Below are 20946 nucleotides of genomic sequence, written 5' to 3' on the forward strand. Positions count from 1 at the left end.
TGACCACCATGCCCAGTACAGTGGAGTAATAACGGATTAACAAGTTGACTACAAGGAGGAAAGGTCGACGAGGCAGCTATGGGGAGCAACGAGAGGTCAAGCCAGCCATGTGGCCCAATTAAAGTGTCAAGTTACCCACGTAGAGCGACTTAGGCGCCAACGAGTCAGTCCAGTGGGGCAACTTGTGTGTCAAAGAGTGGGCAATGCGAGCTCGCATTGGAGGATATACGGGCGAGGCACTACATAGAGCACTGAGGAGACATGCAGAGCAAACAGAGAGAGAGAGAGAGAGAGAGAGAGAGAGAGCACCTTAAGGATGGTGTATGGAACGGAGGAGGGCTCATCCTCTTCCCGGAGCAGAGGAACCGCCATGTCGAAGATGAAGCCCCTTCGCTCGTCCACTTTAGACGAAGGTCCTACCCTCTCCCGTGGACACTCCGCAGCGAACTTCGAAGGCCCCGGAAGGTTGTTTAGCGGCGGGGAGAACGGAGGTATAGGCGGCAAGCTCCCAAATGGAGGCGCAGGAGGCTTGCCTGAACTATTCATAGTCAGACCCGATGACGTCGGTGCCTCACAGGGGCTGACCGACGGGGCCATGGGCATCACTGGTGAATACTTTGACGATCCTGAAGGTGTTTTGGGTGAACCTGACGAAGTTCTAGATAGTCCTGAAGAAGTTCTAGAGGACGCTGATGGATGTGTCGCTGACCCCGAAGGAGCAGCAGACGGCCCTGATGGTGTTCTAGATGCCCTTGATGAAGTTCTAGAAGGTCCTTGTGGATCATCATTGGGACCTGATGAGGCCTTTGATGAACTGGATGACGTCTTAAATGGATTCGATGGAGATCTAGGTGGAACTGATGGGTCTTCAGTGGGACCTTGTGAGCCCTTTGTTAAACTGGATGGTGTCTTAAATGGATTCGATGGAGACCTAGGTGGAAATGATGGATCTTCAGTGGGACCTAGCGAGGCCTTTGAGAAACTGGATGGTGTCTTAAATGGATTCGATGGAGATCGAGATGGAACGGGTGGATTTTCACAGGGACCTGACGTGGCTCTCGATGAACTGCATGGAGATTTAAATGGATTCGATGGCGTTCTGGATGGACCAGACGTAGTGGTTCTGAATGGGCTAGATGGGTTTCCGGGAGGGCTTGGCAGGGTCCTAACTGGGCCCGACGGGGCTGTAAGTCCATCACGCGGAGTCTTCGATGAACCAGGCTGTTTTCTGGAAGGACCCGAAGGTGTCTTTGATGTAGTTCTGGACGGACGCATCGAGTTTCTGGCGGAGCTTGTCTGAGTTTCAGTTTCAGCACTGGGGTGTCTGAAGAATGACCACCCCCGGGAGAGGACGGGGCTGTCCGATGGCGACGCTCTCAAGAAAGAGGCCGAAGACTACCTTGCTGAAGACTCAACAGATTTATGAACACAAGTCCTGTCGAAGCCGAGGTTTTTCCAGAAAACGGCCCACCTTCAAGAGAGCAAATGAACCTGAGAGGCTTCAGAAACCTCAGGACACGTGAAGGCATTTACCGGCAGGTAACCTACAAAGATGGTAGACTTTGATGGCTGCTCGCAAGGAGTCATCTTCAAACCAACGTCAGATTTCAAAGTGATCATGGTTGGTTTTCATGACAAAAAGAAAGAAAAAGTTCAATGATGAAAGAGACTGTCTTTACATGCATCGCTTGGAGGAACATTTTGGAAAATTAAAAAAAATCAATCTTCTGTTAGAACAGTTTTCGATCTAGAACAAAAGGCATTGTTCCATAAAATCTATGAAAATCACTGTTGTCAGAGGGGGCCAATTCTTGCTTAAACGTGAGTGCTCGAAGCACCGAAATGCTCGAGGTAAAGGTCCAGTCTTTCACTGCGGTCAGCTGATTTTCCTGATCAGCTGACCCCACGAAAACAAATGGTGGATCACGCGCTTTCATCTACTTCTTGGGCTCTCCTAACATTACTTCTTCATCATGTTACTACGACCCTACCTTGTATCACCTTCAATGCAACATTAATGACACGATGGAGCATTATGTAAAATTCACACCAACTAGATCATAATTTTCAAGCACGACATTTGAGTACTTCTCTGCACACACATGTACCGTCTTCACACTGAAAGCCCACACGTAGGCGGTGTCGCGTTATACGACTGATCGCCTGGAACAGGAAGTGGACGAAGCAAATGGCAAGGACGACGACGACGCATTATGTCCACCTCGCGAGCACTGGATAACAACACCCGCCACGACGACGGTGAAGTTATGGCCTGAAGGTGGCACCGTAGGCGTTCTCCAGGCAGGTCTTCACACAAAGGTAAACGACCACCATCAAAGACCAAGACCTGGTCCAGTAGTACTGAAGATTGGTCAAAGACCACCAAAGACACCAAAGGTGTTCTCTGGACGGGTCTTCAGGGAGGCAGTACGTAGCACCACCACCCACCACATCGGTACAGGTGAGACTAAAGGCTTGGCACTGAGGAAGGAAGACCCGAAAGAATGAGAACGTGAGTTGACCCCCTCCCGTACTGGACGCCTAGTCCGCGGTCACTGCCAGCTGGACGAGTCACCCGCCGCCATATGGGTCAAGCCAGGTCACACACACACACACACACACACACACACGCACACACACACACACACACACACACACACACACAGGGCTATGCTACCCATAAACCCGCACAAATGTCACAGAGAACGCGAACTAGACTCCGGACCAAGAGACAGAGACTGAATCGGCTTATAATAATCAAATTATACTTCAAATTAGACGGAGGGCGTGGGAGAGTGAACGGCGTTAGGGGGTAAGGAAGAGGAAGAGGGAGGGTGGGAGGGGAGAGGATGTGAGAGAGGGGCTTCAGAATATCTTGTTAGCCACAGCTGAGGCCTGGTTGGTGCCATCACCAACCTCAGTTCCTGTTGCCACTGTACATACCGTTATTACTAACCTCAGTAAATCCATAGTTTTCTAAAAAAAAAAAAAAATAATCCTACAACTTTAATGTCTTCTTGAGGGGAAAAAAGGGTAATCACAGACCTTGAGTGCGTGTGTGCGTCTCTAAATATGTCAATTAGTTTGCTTCCTGATTTGTTTATTTTTTCCGTTTTTTATTGTTATCTATTTACATATTCTTGTACGTGTTCGTTTTCCCGTGTCCCTAAGTTTTCCTTGAGTTTTCATGAGTCGTTCTGGTCTCGACAGTCCCTCAGGCAGCTGCAGTTTTCTATGATTCTACGTTGCCTGACTCCCCAATCTTCTTTGATCCTCAACCATTTCTCAAAATATGTAAAATCCCCTACGGTTCCAGAGCCTCCAACATATCAACATCCTCCTTTCCGTCTTTGTCTACTACATTCCAACAGCCACTTTACATTTCTAAATACACATGTGTGTGTCTAGTCTCCCACGTCCCTGCTACCTCACACATTCCTACATCCTACAGTTTTTCTACGAGATCGTATATTCCACCAGCCTTCCTCTTATCTACAACTCCCTATACTTCAAAGTTCCCAGCAAGTCAACAGCCTTCTGTGCAACAACCCTGTACGTCTCTCCAGCCTCATTTGTGTTGATACAGCCTCGTGATGTTTCTACAACCTCCTGGGTGCTGCTGTAGGCTTCTAGGTGTTTGTTCAGTCCCCCTAAAATGCTTCGAGTGGGTGCAGGGAATACCCGGGCCATCATCAACAAGAGCAGTTGGTGTCAACTGAGGATTCTGTTTTCCATTTCCTCCAGGTTCCCGTATCAGTGTCTGGCGTGTGGAACAGTGTGGTAAGATCCCACCAGCCTCGCTACCTGGAGTGCTTGAAAGGCTACTGAGTGATGTGTGGTTGGGATTTATCCCCCACCGACTCTGCTTCCCCGACTAACATTGGCCCAGATACTCTGCTTACAGCTGGATGAATTATGGACGCAACCAGCAACTTTAACGAGATGATAAGAGTTACTGACGGCGGAAACATAGGTGTGAAATTACTGTTCGGAAAATATGAAAAACATGACCACAGATGAAATTGTCTTCAAAGGTAAAAGCCAGGTCAAGTGACGGGTTATAAAGTTTTTCATAAAGGGCAACTCAAAAGAAAAAAATCCACACTAGAGTTATGGGTCACATTCAGTTTTTGGGGAAACAACTGTATAAAGTCTACACAATCTGATGCATCCGCCATGACCCGTAGGCGGTCAGGTCAGGTCAGGTCAAACGCATCTTCACTAGACCAGGGTGAACTCCCGACAAACGGACAGACGGAGAAAGCGGTCCGTTAAGAGGCTGCCATCCTCCGCCAGTGACAGAAAATCATAAAAGACTCGAACCCGCAACCTCGAGTTTACGGGCGGATCGCTATTACCATTGAGAGAAAGGAACAAATGGTGTCACTGGTCACACGGATGCCACAATGACGACCATCCGTCAGCTCGAGGCTGATGTAATGGCCACCTGGCAATGCCGGCGGCAGTGGCAGTGGCAATTACGTCAAGGGCTGGGTTGGTGGCTGCGGTGCCACAAGTCGGTATGGGATAGTCACAGTGGTGACAATGGTCGAGGGACTGACGTATCTGTAGTATGCTGGCAGTGGTGTTCAGGGGCTGTGCCACTGGTTAGCTCTCTAGGTGGTGGTGGTCAACAATGGAGCCGTTATCTTCGCGACGGTGTCGGCCGTGACCCACTTAACACCCCTGAACACGACGGTACTACCCCCCCACCTGAGCACGACGACGCGACCCCCTCGACTGTGGTGGTATATGGCCTTTCAACTTGACCCTCCGTGGGTCGGGCTGTTTCGCCCGATATACTGAGAGGTGGTCTTTGGTGACATTCGTGGTTTACGTCTTGGTGACCTCTGCGGTGACGTCACAGCATACCGAAGGTCACGCCCCACGACATTCTCAGTTGTTCCTTACCATGAGTGACCTGGTTTCATGACCTGGTTTCTTAAATGGGAGGGTTCCCATCACGCCTACAACTCTAACTCTCTACAAACTAGATACCTGCTAATTCTACGAGGGAGAACGTTCTATTTCTAAACAACTAGTCGGGAAAACAAAGTGTTATACCACACTATGTTTAAGATACATTCATAAGGAAGGAAAACTTACCGTGAGGTACAGAACTGTATGACTCTACCGGCCATCTGGGCTACAATCACCTTGGAGGCTATTTACCTGTCCGTTCTGAATGGGTTCCTTTCTATCCGCTCGTAAACACTTACTTTCCGTATGGATGCGCTCACTGATACCTTATCTGAGCCCGACTGGTCATGGTGCCCGCGGGTCTGTCTACGCACACCATCGTGCCCTAGTAAGTATAGTGTGAGATAATGTATCGATTTCAGTCCTCAAACCTCAAAGGACTGGCTAACGAGGGCTTTGTCTATTTGCCGATAAAAGCAGTAAAATTCCGGGATTCTCGAGGTTTTTAAGTTTTCCCCCCTCCAGCCACCTTTACATATTCTTTACACTGTGGGTTCAATTCAAATATTCAACCGTGCCTTTCGCTCGACATGGTCATTATCTTCGTATGCGCATGAGAAACCTGAGCTTCCAGTGTTTCCCAAGTGTATTCTACGTTACATCTCTCACGGCGAAGCTGCTCCCCTCACTGTAAATTCACTGTCTTCCAGTAATTCATTTCTCAACCTGAGCGAGGCAAGAATGTTGGTGCCACCGATCGCGATCTAACCCATCCATCTAACTAGAACTACATGGTAATGTCATTCACTCCCTCTACATGATAAAGCTATTCACCAACCCTACAAACTACCTAGGGTGTGATATAATGAATCACCGATGGCCTAAAAATACGCAAAGATGTTTTGAGCAGCAAATGATGGTTCAAAACAAATTTATTGGGTCACGATTTTAATCACCGGTGAACAAGGCCGTTCAAGATAGCTTCACTGTCTCCATCAGTAGAGATTAGGAATCGAGGTTGCCACTACTTCCTGTGGCATGTAAACTCGTCATGGACCATCGGGTCTTCTGCTTTCGGCTTTCCCATGTGTTCGCGTCCTCCATCAGATAACCTCGACGTACACCCCATCAAGCCCTCTCTTCGTCATCTAGCCTTTCCAATGCATTGACTGCCCCGTACGTGGTGACCACCCGTTCACAGCTGCATTCCGGTCACGAGCGTTCGGAGCGACTTAGCAACACTATCACGGCTTACAACTTCACCTCCGTCAATCGCGGGCGACACACCCATCCATCCTAAAATCACCATCGAGGACGCTTTGACGGCCATGATCACTCCGGTGTTACTTTCCCGGCAAGAGGATGAGTCTTGAGTGTCCTTCTTCACGCTCTCTCTTGAGTCGCGGCAAGCTGTGTGTGTGTGTGTGTGTGTGTGTGTGTGTGTGTGTGTGTGTGTGTGTGTGTGTGTGTGTGTGTGTGTGTTTTCGAATCCTAAAGAAAACTCCCGAACCGAGTCCTTTACCTGCCCCCGTCACAGCGAAACGACCAAAAATATTCTCCATTAAATCGATAATTTTCATCAGGCCACAGAAACAATGTTCAGGTATCTGACTGCAGCTGGTGGTGCGGCTTTTCAAACGCCCCTCCCGAAGGCGTCTGACTGGGACTCATTCAAGGCAGGTGTCGTCCAAACGGGCCAAGACGTGGAACAATATTTTATGTTCTCTTTTGATCAGTGAAGAATATGGGAATGAGCGAAGGCGCAGAGGAGGAGGAGGAGGAGGAGGAAGAGGGAACGTTCCCCGAAGCAGGTCGGTTTATGGAGACGAAACACACGGGTTTTCATGAGTTAAACACCGGAGATTTTCACAAATGAAACACGGGGGTTTCACACCTGAGGCCCAGAGATTTTCACAATGGAGAGATGGGTTTTCACAACTAAAGCCTTTATAATTTCACAACTGAAACACGGGGGGGTTGGAATGGGAACTTCTCACAACAGATACACGGGGGTTTTCCCAAGTGGAACGCTCCCATGACCAGACTGATGATTCTACCACTTGGGTTACCTCCTGGGAACGAAACTAGGCAACCAACGCGCACTTCCCAGTTACTGTTTCCGTCCTCAATCTGGAAAGTGGGACTACGCCATCAACATTTACCCAGAGCATTCGCTCTAATGTTTACATATGGGTTGGAAGTGAGGCGTGGGGTGAGATAGTGATTTTTTTCTTCTTTTTTTTTTTTTGGGGGGGGGGGGGCGAGACAGTAGGACTGGGCTGGAATGTGGCAAGGACTGGGACGGGTGGGATGGTAGTTTTGAGGGCGGGATGGTGATACAGGGCTGGAGGTGGGGGGGCTGAGGAATGGAATGGACAAACACTTTAAAGTCAACAGCGATTCTTTCGACCCAACAGAACTTTCATGTTTGTTTTGTGGATGGAATGTGAAGGAGGCTGCCTCTACTGAGAGGACAAGCAGACGCTGGAACGTTGACAGATGGGAATCTATACTACATGGTGAAGTTCTGAAGAGGAGGAGAGGAAGACAAGCGGTTCATAATTACATGGTAAACTTCTAGCAGCCTAAAGTCACTGATGGAGACCTCGTCGTTCTTAAGCCACTGACGGAGAAGACCCCTGCGTTCTGATGCCACTGACAATAAAGACCCAGAGAGTTCTAAAGCCACTACTAAAGACGACCTCCAGGGTATCTGAACCCCTAAGGAGTCAGGTACTGGTGTACGCTTTATGAATCACGTCAGGGCATCGTATTCAACATAACACCGAGGTGCCAGACACCTGCCACTCATCAGAGTGGCCGCCACAACTGTGCTAATAGATGCACAGCTGACACCTGTAGGCGCATCCATCGCCCACATGCAGACCTCTAACAAGATATGTGTGTGCACATTCCAACCACAATGATATATTCTGCCCTAAAGGAGAATCGAACTATGTCCTCGAACAAATTTGCGAGGCGTATCGTGACTGTGCTTAATACACGTTAAGATGTAACCTGACTGACTTTTACACTAGTGAAGTATCCTAACTTTGACTAATACAATTAAGAAGTATCTCAACTTTGCTCAAGACGACGGAAAAAATATCCTAACTCTGAATAATACACCTGAGATGTATCCTTATTTTGCTGAAGATAAAGGAAAAGTATCCTGACTTCTGCTACTACACTTAAGAAGTACTTGGGCCAACTTTGCTCAAGACAACGGAGAAGTATCCCTAACTTTGACTGATACAGTCAAAAAGTATCCTAACTTTGCATAATACATCCAAGAAAGATCGTAACTTTGTTCCAGAGCCTTGGCACTTTAGAAGTATCCTAATTTTGCCCGACACCTGATAAGTATCCTAACTTTGCCCCCTATGATACTTAAGAAGTATCCTACTTTTGCCCCCAGACACAAGAAAAGTACCTAAACTTGTCTTTACACACTTACGAAGTATCCAAACTTCTCCCCAGCCAGAGTAAATAATTCATTCAGATGTAGCTTGTATAATTTTCTCAATGACTGGGATCCAGTACCCGAAAATATTTGTGCACTTCTGTATCCTCTTCTTTTCTTTTCTTTTTTTTTTTATCTGCGCCACCGAACACAGTACAGGTAGAAGCGCAATTCTTCTCTCCGTGGTAAAAGCATTGCGAAAAAGTAACAGAGGTTCCGCTTTCGCCTTGACCTTTTGCCTCCTCACCCAGAGACTCACTAACACACTTTCGTTAACCACACTGGATGAACGAACAACATTTGGCGTTCACTCATCATCGATGAGTAACGTAACGCGACCAATACCAGTTCTGGACAAACATACGGACAGACCGACACTACGACTACGGAACCAATACGTCTCTCGACTACTGGCCGAAGGTAAAATAGAGAGGGTTAAGACGGACTTGTAACTCTGCTGCAATAAGTGCTTTCGACACTCTTTGGCATGAAGGAAATTTGACACCCGAGCTCGTTAGCGGATTTAACAAGTGTGCACAGGAGAGAGAGAGAGAGAGAGAGAGAGAGAGAGAGAGAGAGAGAGAGAGAGAGAGAGAGAGAGAGAGAGAGAGAGAGAGAGAGTTAAACACCTGTGCACACGCGGGGACTGAAAACTGAGAACAGGAGGGGATTTAGAATCTGAGCACGAGGGGATTTACCACCTAAGCACAAGAGGGGGGACTTCATACCTCAATATACGAGATTAAATACTAAAGCACTGGAGAGGATTTAAGACAGTACAAACACACATCTGAATATATTCAAAGGAATAAGCATCCGTAGATTTAAAGGTACTTTTACAATGTCATACACCGTAATCATATACTTCAACAATACTCATCTCAAAATACCTTATAGTTTTAGTCGACCAGCGCAGACATTAGAGCCATATACGAGCTTCTTTGAGTATTTACGCGGTTAAACTAGTGTATGCACCGGCGTCATGAACACACTAGGGCAAGCAAGAGAGAAGTATACACACTAGTTACCAGTGTTGCTACAAAAGGAGCATATGCTCTAGCTAAACCAGAGTACGACCTACTGTTGTATATGCATTAGTTACAACTAATTTAGGCCCCAGCGTCGTGCACGCAATAGTTATGTAGGCCCCCAGCGTCGTGCACGCAATAGTCATGTAGGCCCCCAGCGTCGTGCACGCATTAGCTATGTAGGCCCCCAGTGTCGTGCACGCATTAGTTGTGTAGGCCCCCAGCGTCGTGCACGCATTAGTTATGTAGGCCCTAGCGTCGTGCACGTATTAGTTATGTAGGCCCCAGCGTCGTGCACGTATTAGTTATGTAGGCCCAAGCGTCGTGAACGTATTAGTAATGTAGGACCCTGCGTTGTACACGCATTAGTTATGAAATGCCCTAGCGTCGTGCACGCATTAGTTATGCAGGCCCCCAGCGTCGTAGGGGCTCTAGCGTGGTACGTGCATTAGTTACAACTAGTGGAGGTTCCAGCATCGTACGTGACCTTCTTACAGTATGTCCATACTGTCCAACACAAACGTGACAAGCAACTCGTATCGAAACCAACTTTGAGAAGTTATCCCACAACTTCAATGCTCCAACGTAGCCAGTAGGCCAAGGTTGGCACGTCTGACGCCTGGGACTCTACACATCCCAGTCCAGGACACCCACTTGGGTACAGTGCGAACCCAAGTCAGAAAAACTTAAATATACGTAAGTCCGAAATTTAGTAAAATAAAATCGTTAAAGTTAATGAATCAAGAAATATAATCATTAGTAAACTTTCCATTTTCTAATGTATATCAACATCAATTTTATCATGCTGATCTCGTGTATCATTTAAACTGGTGAATTACCCTCCTAGTTATAATATCTGGTATCTCCCGCTACCGATCGAGACTTTCCTTCTGTACGCGACGTGCCTGTACACTCACCGGCTGAGGTAAACTGCGATTCTCCGTAACATGAATATAGGAAAGGCCACACACCTCAGCTAGGCAGAGGAAACTACTGCGTCAACAGGTTCAAGGAAAGGCTCCCCTACGACCCTTTACGAACGCGTCTTCACGACCGGCATTTGGTATAAGCAGATACCTCAGCGAGTAACGCGCGAGAATTCACGCATACCTGGTCGTTCCCAAGAACCCCGACCGTGATAAGGAAAAGTGATTGATCAACCTCTTGGAATCTTATCTCAGCGGGAGAAGGAGTGGTGAGTGTTTCGAAGCGCAACTGTGGAATTTAATCGGCATCTCTTCCCCATAATCCCCTTTGTAATACACTTCTCTGCATATAAATAAATCGCCTATCATTCTTCTCTTTTCTCTGTCATCCTGCCTGATGGATTCTTCATTTACATAGGGGGAGGATATTCACAATGATCTGGCAGCAAAATTCTACAGGTAGCCAGTCAAAAGAATAATTCTAGAGGGACATGGTGGAGTTGTACACATGCACGAGGGTAGAATGATAAAGTTGAGTGGGCGTTACAGCCTGGATCTCTCCTTCTCCTCCTCCGCCTCTTGACCCCGTGTCTTGTCCAGCCCGCGTCTGGTCAAGTCATTTCCCCCTCTAATGCATATTTCACCGCGGGCGGCCGAGGAGCCACGCACACACATACACACGTCCGACTTGGGGTGACCAAGTCTCGTTTGCACGAGTCACACTTCGTCTCACAGCCTCACTGACGCAAGCACGGAGGGGGCGGGGGGAAGAGACTCGAGGAAGCGTCCCCACCAGATTAGATTAGTTATCCTGCCACTATGCCACACCAGGAGAGCATCAGAACCACGACAGTTAATTTCTGGGAGAGAGAGAGAAATAAAAAATTGTACCTGAAAACTGATAATCTGTCAGTGACACAGACTCATGGATGGTTGCATATATATATTCTCTCTCTCTCTCTCTCTCTCTCTCTCTCTCTCTCTCTCTCTCTCTCTCTCTCTCTCTCTAATCCAATAAACAAGCTGTTACGTCAGAAACGAGTGGCCTGTTCACGTACCTCAACGGGGCTGCTACACAAGGGACTCCTAGGGAATCAGTAAGTTGTATCTTCTATTGCCGCACCGCCCACATGACGGGTAGAAGTGCACAATAAATTCGCTGCTTTTTTCTTTTGCGGGGGAAAACTAAATCAACTCCCGGACACACACACACACACACACACACACACACAACACACACACACACATACAGCAGGAGAGGTGAGGAAAGCGTTTACGAGGAAGCGGAGCAGCTTCGAGGGAGTGGAGTACTCACGCCATCAACATACCAAACACACTTCATACAAATAGGCATACTAACACTATACCCACATCCTATTACTCTCCCTAAAGTTCTTGTGTCAATTCACTCGTAATAAGGGTTGTCATAATTGCATTTCATATATTCCTATGAGGTATGTTATACTTCTAATCAATATATCCGATCAATACCTATTCTCTACAGTCTAAGTTCTTGTTCGCCCATTCATTTTAAATTGTTTGTAACAACGAATGAAAACAATAACGCATCTCATTTCTGAATTAACTAAATATTCAGGAAAACTGACATCTCTTTTCCACCAATTTGACTAACAAATAATTGCAAATAAAACATGTCACTTCCACGTAAAAATACATTTTCACCTTGGGCATGACCTTATGCAAGAATGAATTCGCCGTTTCGTAAAATAAAGAGAAGCAAGACTCTTGACATTTAACGAACAGAGCATGTGAGCACTTAGGTCCCTCATTCCGTAAAAAAATAATAAAAAAAGTCTAAGGTCCCTCTGTAAAAAGCACATAAAACAACGACCAATATGAGCAAGGCACACGAATCTACCCTAATTGCCAAAACTGCTTTTGGGAATGAAGATGACACTGGCAGAGGTCCCTAACCCCGCTGGGAATATATAAAAAAAAAGACAAGGACTACACTGTCTTCAGCTTAGACTTGGGGTCTCTCGGATATAATGTCTTACGCCATGCGCCATGTTTGGCTGAAGCCTAATTATACTGCCCAGTGAACCCAAGACGAGATGAGTCAAGCATTGAACTACACACACACACACACACACACACACACACACACATTCCTGTTCACGTCTGCCATGCAAGCCCATACGTTCATAAACGTTCACCCAATCTCCACAAATACCCATCATGCATCTTTACACGCCTACATGGACCGTACACCTCACCATTCATCCCCCCCCCCTCCCTCCCACATGCACACATCTACGTCATATCCTCGCCTGTCATATACATGCACATGCCCACGTACTCCGTCATGCAAGCCCACATAGAACAAGCCTCCACACCCAACAGAATTTGCATGCTCGTACATTCCCACCCAGTCTGCCCACACGCCAGCGTCATGCAACGCGAACATGCTCTCACCCCTTACGTCGAGTAGAGAGACAGAGGCCCGTCCAACGCGGTCTGTGGGACCCATCTGCAGTTGCTGTTCCTCAGATCAACTCAAGCCATCTGTGGCCGAAGGTCTACGTACCCTCCAAGGCTCTGGCTGGCCTGGTTCTCAGCCACTGTCCTCTAGTTATCGCGCTGCCTTGAGCACTGCTATTGAAATGCCGGTTCTCGATCTCAGCACCATCTCAGTGCAGAACTGGAGGGGTCGTCACCTCTGGTCTGGCACTTGCGCCGTTTCTCTCACAGTGGGACATCACAGTGCTAAGCTGATGAAGCTAGTGGTAGGGTGGATGAGGAGGAGGGATTCGTGTTGTTGCTGTCGACCTTGGCTTCTGTATGACACTTCTCCTCACTTGATCAAGGTGGGCTTTATGGCTAAAAGCTGGACGAAATACGTTTCCACTGCCCATATGTCACACGTCTGTCATGAACGCCCACAGCCTCCCAACACTTGGCAACACGCCCGTCACGCATATCTGTACCACCTTTCACCACGTGGCAACACGTGTGCGTCAAGCACGCCCACATCCTCTCACCACGCAGCAACAGGTTCGTCATGAACACCCACACACAGCTAGTCTCTTCGGTAAACACGCCCGTCTGGCACATACATACTCACAAACCTACGCCACACACGCCACCATGCATGTTCACAGACACTTTCATCCCATCCCCAAATAAACCTGTCATGTACCTTCACACACACACACATACACTGTAGACATATACATAAATCTAAGAAGCTGCATGACAGAGATAATACTCTAGAGATGGGGCCCCACGAGTGCACAAACTCCCTCACCGAATGAGACAAACAGGTAATTAGACACATACATACACACACGGTAGACAACCATGATACACGTACAGGCCCGCCTGAGTTCGAATCATGGGCGCGGCAGTGGCCTGCACTGAACATAGATGTTCACCCTTCACTTGGAGTCGGACCCGCATGGGTTCGAATACTCGGCGTGGCAGTCAGCCTATACCCAACCCAGGTGCTCATCCTTCCCTCGGAGCGGGTCCATAAATGGGTAGTACCTGGCTTTGGCGTGCGTGTGTGTGTCTGTCTGTAAGCATGAAGGACATGATACATCCATACAAGGTTAAGAGACTGGTCAACACAAGGGTAAAACTCTCTCTCCGTCATACACAAGCGGTAATCCACAAACGTGTCCTGTCGCCACACATCCCTGACTGAAGACACGTATAGTCTCCGTGCCAGAGGACAAAGATAAGTCCCTGAGCTTGCTCTTTAATCAAAATATAAATAAAAGGCGCCAGTAGAAAAAAAAATATCTGGAGCAAACAAAATCAGTAAACAAGCAACACGATGATATTCGCTGTATCACTGCCTCAAACCAACAATAAGAAGAAAAAATATAACAAACACGGGAGAGAAATTACCTCCTCCCGGCGACTCATTGTTGACAAGTTCACCATGATTGGTGAAATATAACCACAGAACTCCCAGCATTACGTACATAACACACTGCTGTATCACAACTTTGTGTGTGTGTGTGTGTGTGTGTGTGTGTGTGTGTGTGTGTGTGTGTGCAAAAAAGCAATGAAACATAGTTTACGCTGTCCTTAACCTACCTCCTGCGTTCCGATGGTCCACATACCTGGTCTTACAAACGAGGCGAACGGACATAACACACCGTAATAATACACCAGCTGGACGGCAGCGCTCACACAGTGATATACACCAACATTACTTCTCAGTCAATATCGTCTATAATTCCAGGCATCTGTGTTACGTCGATATCAACATGTCTATCGTAACTTCACGTCTATCGACGTGTTTCACAGCCTACGCCTTTCGGTACTTCAATTTCCACTCGGGAACAATATTCTCACCTTTTTAAATATCTAGACATGCTAATGCGTCACCAATAAACATAAAGGAAATACGACTAAATACAATCCTTCCACAGAATCGCACTCATAAACCACATGGACTACAGCGACGTTAGACCCTAAAAGCCTTAAGTGCGAAGTGAGGTATGTTTACTTAACCGTTAAGTACTTCCCACCAACACTAACATAAACTACTTTGAAATATATCCACGGGAGTTGCCATGGAGCCTACTACTTAACAAGACTGGCGGAGCAGAATTATTAATTTGGAATGGTAAAAAAAAAAAAATCAATTCAGGGATGGCAAATTATCATAAGAAAAACAAAAATTTCGTATGCAAATGACATCAACTTCAGATGGAAGCAGTAATTTCGGACGGTAAAAACAGGAACTTTGAGTGAAAATTCTCTCTCTCTCTCTCTCTCTCTCTCTCTCTCTCTCTCTCTCTCTCTCTCTCTCCACCCAACCACCAGCTCTGTTACCATATATACCTCATTCCCAGAATAGCTTGTGAATCGTCATTGAATTTGAATCAGCGATGCTTGCAACTGTGTCGCCGGCGGAGAGAGGGAGGGGGAGGGCTGCCGGGCTGTGTAGGTGTCAGCGTGGTGGCGGGCCTCGCCTCCATTCCTTATTGATGATAACCTTTGCCTGCTGGCGTCATGCAGGCACATGAGTGGGTTGTGCTTGCCAACCGCACGGCCGCGCCGCAATGGTGTCATACACTCTGATGATGACGGGGCCAGGCCGCCGCGCCCGCCGCCTCCCACACTTTTACGAGATGTACCTACCTGCGACCCCTCGCTGTCCTCCCTTGCCTTGCCTGTGGGTGGCTGAGAGAGAGAGAGAGAGAGAGAGAGAGAGAGAGAGAGAGAGAGAGAGAGAGAGAGAGAGAGAGAGAGAGAGAATCTACTTCAAGTATCTATTGAGGGATTCTTCCTGAGCAGCAGGGCAAGCGCTTAGCTCTCGCCTCACGTCTCGTTGCTTGTTGAACTGCACTATTTCCCTCCGCCGCGACTGCCCACCGAAGCATTACCGAGTCGTGGCTCATTATGCACTGCATTCAGCCATGAGTCCAGTCTTCTCATGAATGCCTCCGTGGTCGTTCCATGCATATTTCTAATCTCTCCTGACGTATCATTAAGCCAGACGCTCAACTTGCCCTGCAGGACACTGGTTAATTTTCGTTTGATGTAGTTCTGGTATGTAAAGGCATCTTTCCAGGTATGATGTTCCGGACCTGATTATTCTCAATCATCCATGATGAAATGCTTTCGGATTTCGGGTGTTCTTTATGCCTCCTATTTGTTGCCACTTATCATATCTCTCTCACTTTCTTATCTCTACACTGTAGAGTTCCAGCTCCTTCAATCTCTTGTGGTAAGTCATTACGCTCCAGACCTTCAGTTCTGCTCATGAAGTCTCTCAGTGATCTTTCTGGCTTGTGCTCCAATGTGTTTACGAGGTGACTATACGAGACAGCATTGATCTACTTTACGTGTACACGTATGAACATTAACATGACTAGTTTACAGTCTCTTGTCGTGAATATTCTAGATGTCATACTGTTCATCACTCGCCTCAAAAGGTACAACCTTATCAATGCGTTCCTTAAATACAAACTTTCCATTTATAGTGACTTGCAGGTCTCTGACGTTTTCTTCGCCCCCGATCTCTTTTCCTACTGGGACATTTTCTTTTTCTTTTTCTTTCAGGAGAGCATCGCTTTATTATTAGGACTGTGTTCAACTGTGAGGGTGGCATTGTGACAACGCACGTCGTCAATGACATTTTAACATCAACGTGGGATGTGATCTGAGAGAGGGCTTTGGGGCAAAAAGGGAAAGAAGAAACAGTGATGGAGAGAGAGAGAGAGAGAGAGAGAGAGAGAGAGAGAGAGAGAGAGAGAGAGAGAGAGAGAGAGAGAGAGAGAGAGAGAAGCTAACGTCTCATGGGATAGGATAAGTGTTCAAGGGCCGTTCCGTCGAGTTCAGAGTTAACAGCATGCGTAAGGTACAGTAACGCACGTGGCATCGCATCAAGTGGGAGCAGCTGCGCAACAGATAGTGGTCATGAGGAGGTGCAAGGTGCACGACAGTCGCGACACTTTAAAACCACGCGCAACAAAAATACTCTTTGCAAAACACAGTTTTAACCAGTAGACCAAACCTCCTGAGGGAGACTAAGGTAAAATATGACAAGACAAACACCAGAAGTTCAGTTATAAGTCCACAAGCAGAAAGATCAAGTAAATATACTTAAAATACATTGAGGAACTTGCAAGGTCCCTAAAGATACCTTGATGACGTTTCAAGATTGAAGTCTCATCCAAAAGCACCCTGATGACCTTGCAAAGGCCAGGGACACACCTAAAAGCACCTTGATGACCTGCAAGCTCAAGGTAACAACCAAGAGTACCCTGATGACCATTCAATATCATGGTCACACCTAATAGGTCCCTGATGACCTTACAACCCCAAGGTCACACTTAAAAGCACCATGATGACATTGTAAGGCCAAAGTCACGACTAAAAGTACCACGATAACCTTGTAAGGTCAGGGTCACACCTTTCAAGATGATCTTGTTGTAAGATCATGTCCTCGAAAGGCAGATCCTATGTTGATACACAAAGCAGCTCACAATAACACAACAATGTCAGGTTACAGAGTATCGGAGGTGATACGAAAATAACTACTCCCTTTATCAACTGCTTGTAGCTCACCTACCGAAAAATCAGGTCATGCTTGCGAGGAAAAAAGAAAATAAACTCGTGGCCAGCCAAAGGAAACTCCCTTACGATCGACGGAGATGAACGGCAAATATAATTCATACTGACACACAGACCCACAGTCACAGGTTCACAATCAGGTGTGGCAGTCCAGCGGTAACGTTAACGGGACGCAAGCCAGAAAACACTGCTCGTTCCCCTGAAGCAACAGACAATAATTCACACGAGTAAACACACACACACACACACACACACACACACACACACACACACACACTTCCTACAGCGGTGCATAATACTCCTCACACTCTAACTCAAAAACAAAAACTCATTACCTCAAAAGTTTTGAAAGACTTTCTGAATACATCGCGGAGTCGAACGCCAGCACAAGACTCAAGAGACTATACCTTAGTGTGGGTCCTTCTTGTAAACCTTCAGTCTGATACTCACCTGGAATAAAAAGAACAAGATTAGTACATAATACAATGCCACTCTCTCTCTCTCTCTCTCTCTCTCTCTCTCTCTCTCTCTCTCTCTCTCTCTATATATATATATATATATATATATATATATATATATATATATATATATATATATGTAAATCATATGTCTTTAGTATGAATCTCTAATTCTCTTTCCAGTTACAGGTGTTTGAGTCAACTGGTGTCTGTGTCGGTGGGGACAAATGGAACGCGAGACAGCGTTCCCTATCAGTTTAAGTTACACGCTTTCCCGTGTTGCTTAGGGTGTAGAGCGCACCATGAACCAGCCAGTGTGTTTCTTGTTTATGGCTGCGGTGTTCCACAAAACCTTTCCGCGTGTTCCTTACGGTTCAATTGTTTCTTTCTGAGCGCTTCTTGCTCACGTCTGGCTTTCCAGGGAAGAAACGAAGCGGTATCATCGTTCCTCACACACAAAGTCCAATAAGAACTGACACGAGACGCGTGGGTGTCCACCACGAAAGAAAAAAAAAAAACAAGTACTGATCAAACGAAGAACTTACGACAGAAACGAAAGTACACTTCCCCTGCTACTGGAGGAGGAACAACACAATAACACACTTGGAGAAATGAAAATAAGGCAGTTACTCTAGGCACACCCCCCCCCTCTCTCTCTCTCTCTCTCTCTCTCTCTCTCTCTCTCTCTCTCTCTCTCTCTCTCTCTCTCTGCCAACGACACCGAGACAATGGACCAGTGTGTGATCTCTGGACCCCACACATGACGACAGAACAATGAGACAATACAGCAGTACAGACAGCCAGCAGACAAGATTCATACCAGTGGGAACAGTGACATGAACTGCCGTGCAGCAGTTACTTTAACAGTAAACCAAAATGTAACAGTACAAGAATATCTGCAAGGGGAAAGATAATTATGAAACCTTAATATATATATATATATATATATATATATATATATATATATATATATATATATATATATATATATATACACACACACACACTTAAGGTGAACTCAACATGAAATCTATCACACTCCGTTGCCACGAGCAGAAATTATAGAGCAGAAATTATATCACTAGCGTACCTCTGTTCACCATCTCGCCCTCAACGACCGATTCTTCTGACCCCTAGCCTTCAACCATGAGCACCTCCACTAGCACCCTATCCAACGCCATCTAACCCTCAACCATCCAGTCCTCACTGATGTCTCTAGAGAAATTCAACCCCTCTAGACAGCTCTACACCACTCGTAACTTACCCACTACCTTCCAACGAACTTTTTGCAACTTCCTCACTTCCCCCATCGAACTTTTTCTAACTTCCTCACTGCTTCCCATCCACAGTATCCCCCAAGAGTATGCCTAATTATCCAAGCACAACTCAGTCCTCCTTACGCCCCGCTGTACGAGCCTGCGAACAAACGTTCATCAGAATCATGTGATGACTTAGGCAGACCCGTCTCCAAAAATGTCTGCTTCACCAGACCTTTCCCATTATCCACCTCTCGGGAAGCGAGTGTTCTTTTTTCCAACCCGAGCTACGAGCAAACACAGGCTCTTGTTTGTCCATACTTCTTTTGTATTTCAGAGAGAGAGAGAGAGAGAGAGAGAGAGAGAGAGAGAGAGAGAGAGAGAGAGAGAGAGAGAGAGAGAGAGAGAGAGACTGCTTAACTTAAGGATGCGCGTACCAGAACTTAACGGACGCGAGAAAGTGACGGCAACAAACACGGATGAAAGTGTCAGAACTAGGTCACCGGTGAGGGAAAGTGACGTTAACCTTGATGAAAGTGTTGGGCACATGGGAAAGTGATTCTGGTTAGCCTTGATGACAAGTGTTGAATCTGTCGATATGGTGATATGACTGATTAACTCTGAAGATTGTCACAACAATATGAGTCCGTGAAAATGACAACCGTTATCCCAGATGAAAATGATAGGACTATGTATACCTTACGTTGGTTTCAGAGATCTTCCATTACCCCGACAGCTGGGTCTGGGATCTTTCGTTATCTTATGTACACCTTACGATGGTTTCAGAGGTCTTCTTCTATCCCCCAACCGATGGGTCTGGGACCTTACCTAACCTTACGATGGTTTCAGGGGTCTTCTATCCCCCAACCCTTGGGTCTGAGACCTTATCTTTACCTTACGACAGTTTTAAAGGATCTTTTACCCCTATACAGGTAGGTCTGTGACCTTACCTTACCGTACGTATACCTCACGAAGGTTTCGGGGGTCTGTTACGTCCACAACCCGGTCTGGGACCAACTTCTACTAGCCTGACTGCTGGGTTCAAAGGGCTTAATGTAGCCACCACAACCCGGCTGATCTGGGTGTCTTTTTATCTCATATTGCTCGGTGGCAATTTCTTTTTTCTTTTTAACAACCTACTGTAATGTCCATAACATTTCCAGAGGCAGGAAAGTCATGGAAATATTTGAACCTCTGGATGTTCAGACTGATTTCCATACGATCGCATCTTTCAGTACCAGCGGCAAATCTACTGGGTGTTGCATCCTTATCGCGCCAACAGGGGGACACATCCGAGAGCAGCTGGGGATCCAGGCCTCCCAGGAAAATGTTCAAGCGTAAGCCAAGGGCATACTTATTCAGAGTACAACCTCAGTGCTTTCAATCGTTCCCTGCCTTGGAAGGTGATATTGGGTACAAGAACACGGGAAAGACATACAATCCCGACTGAGTCTCGATCTCCACCCTAGTTTTGATCTACAACCACTGTCTCTCACACTCCGCCGATGTTATGACCTTACAACTCCACCATGAGACCGTGAGGCTCGATCTCTACCTGTGTTTGGATCTTACGATCTCTCAACCTATGCCGGTGTCATGATGACCTTACGAACCCCCTACTGCGAATCTCTCGATCAAACTACACAGTCTTGTGACCTTACGACCCGACATACTACATACCACAGGCGCAGGTGGCTCTCTCTCCCTCTCTCTCTCTCTCTCTCTCTCTCTCTCTCTCTCTCTCTCTCTCTCTCTCTCTCTACGACGTGACCTGACGCGACCCGAGTCCCAAAATAAGACGCAGATTACATCGTCCTAATCTGGGGGGCCAGCCATGCA

The 20946-nt window shown here is 46.8% G+C and overlaps 1 protein-coding gene across 7 annotated transcripts in view; it reads right to left on the reverse strand.

The window, feature by feature from the left end:
• Positions 1-20946, reverse strand: part of S6kII (Ribosomal protein S6 kinase II) — a 590862-nt gene that overhangs the window by 134555 nt on the left and 435361 nt on the right. The window contains exon 1 of one of the 7 annotated variants that reach the window (XM_071675705.1): positions 310-1301. The exons of the other annotated variants lie outside the window; for them this stretch is intronic. Coding sequence (XP_071531806.1) covers positions 310-1275 — 966 coding nt within the window. The 5' untranslated portion in view covers positions 1276-1301. Of the gene's footprint in view, positions 1-309; positions 1302-20946 lie in introns of those variants that run through there. 7 annotated transcript variants of the gene reach the window in all.

This window comes from Panulirus ornatus, chromosome 21 (genome assembly GCF_036320965.1).
Source record: "Panulirus ornatus isolate Po-2019 chromosome 21, ASM3632096v1, whole genome shotgun sequence".
Lineage (NCBI taxonomy): Eukaryota > Metazoa > Arthropoda > Malacostraca > Decapoda > Palinuridae > Panulirus > Panulirus ornatus.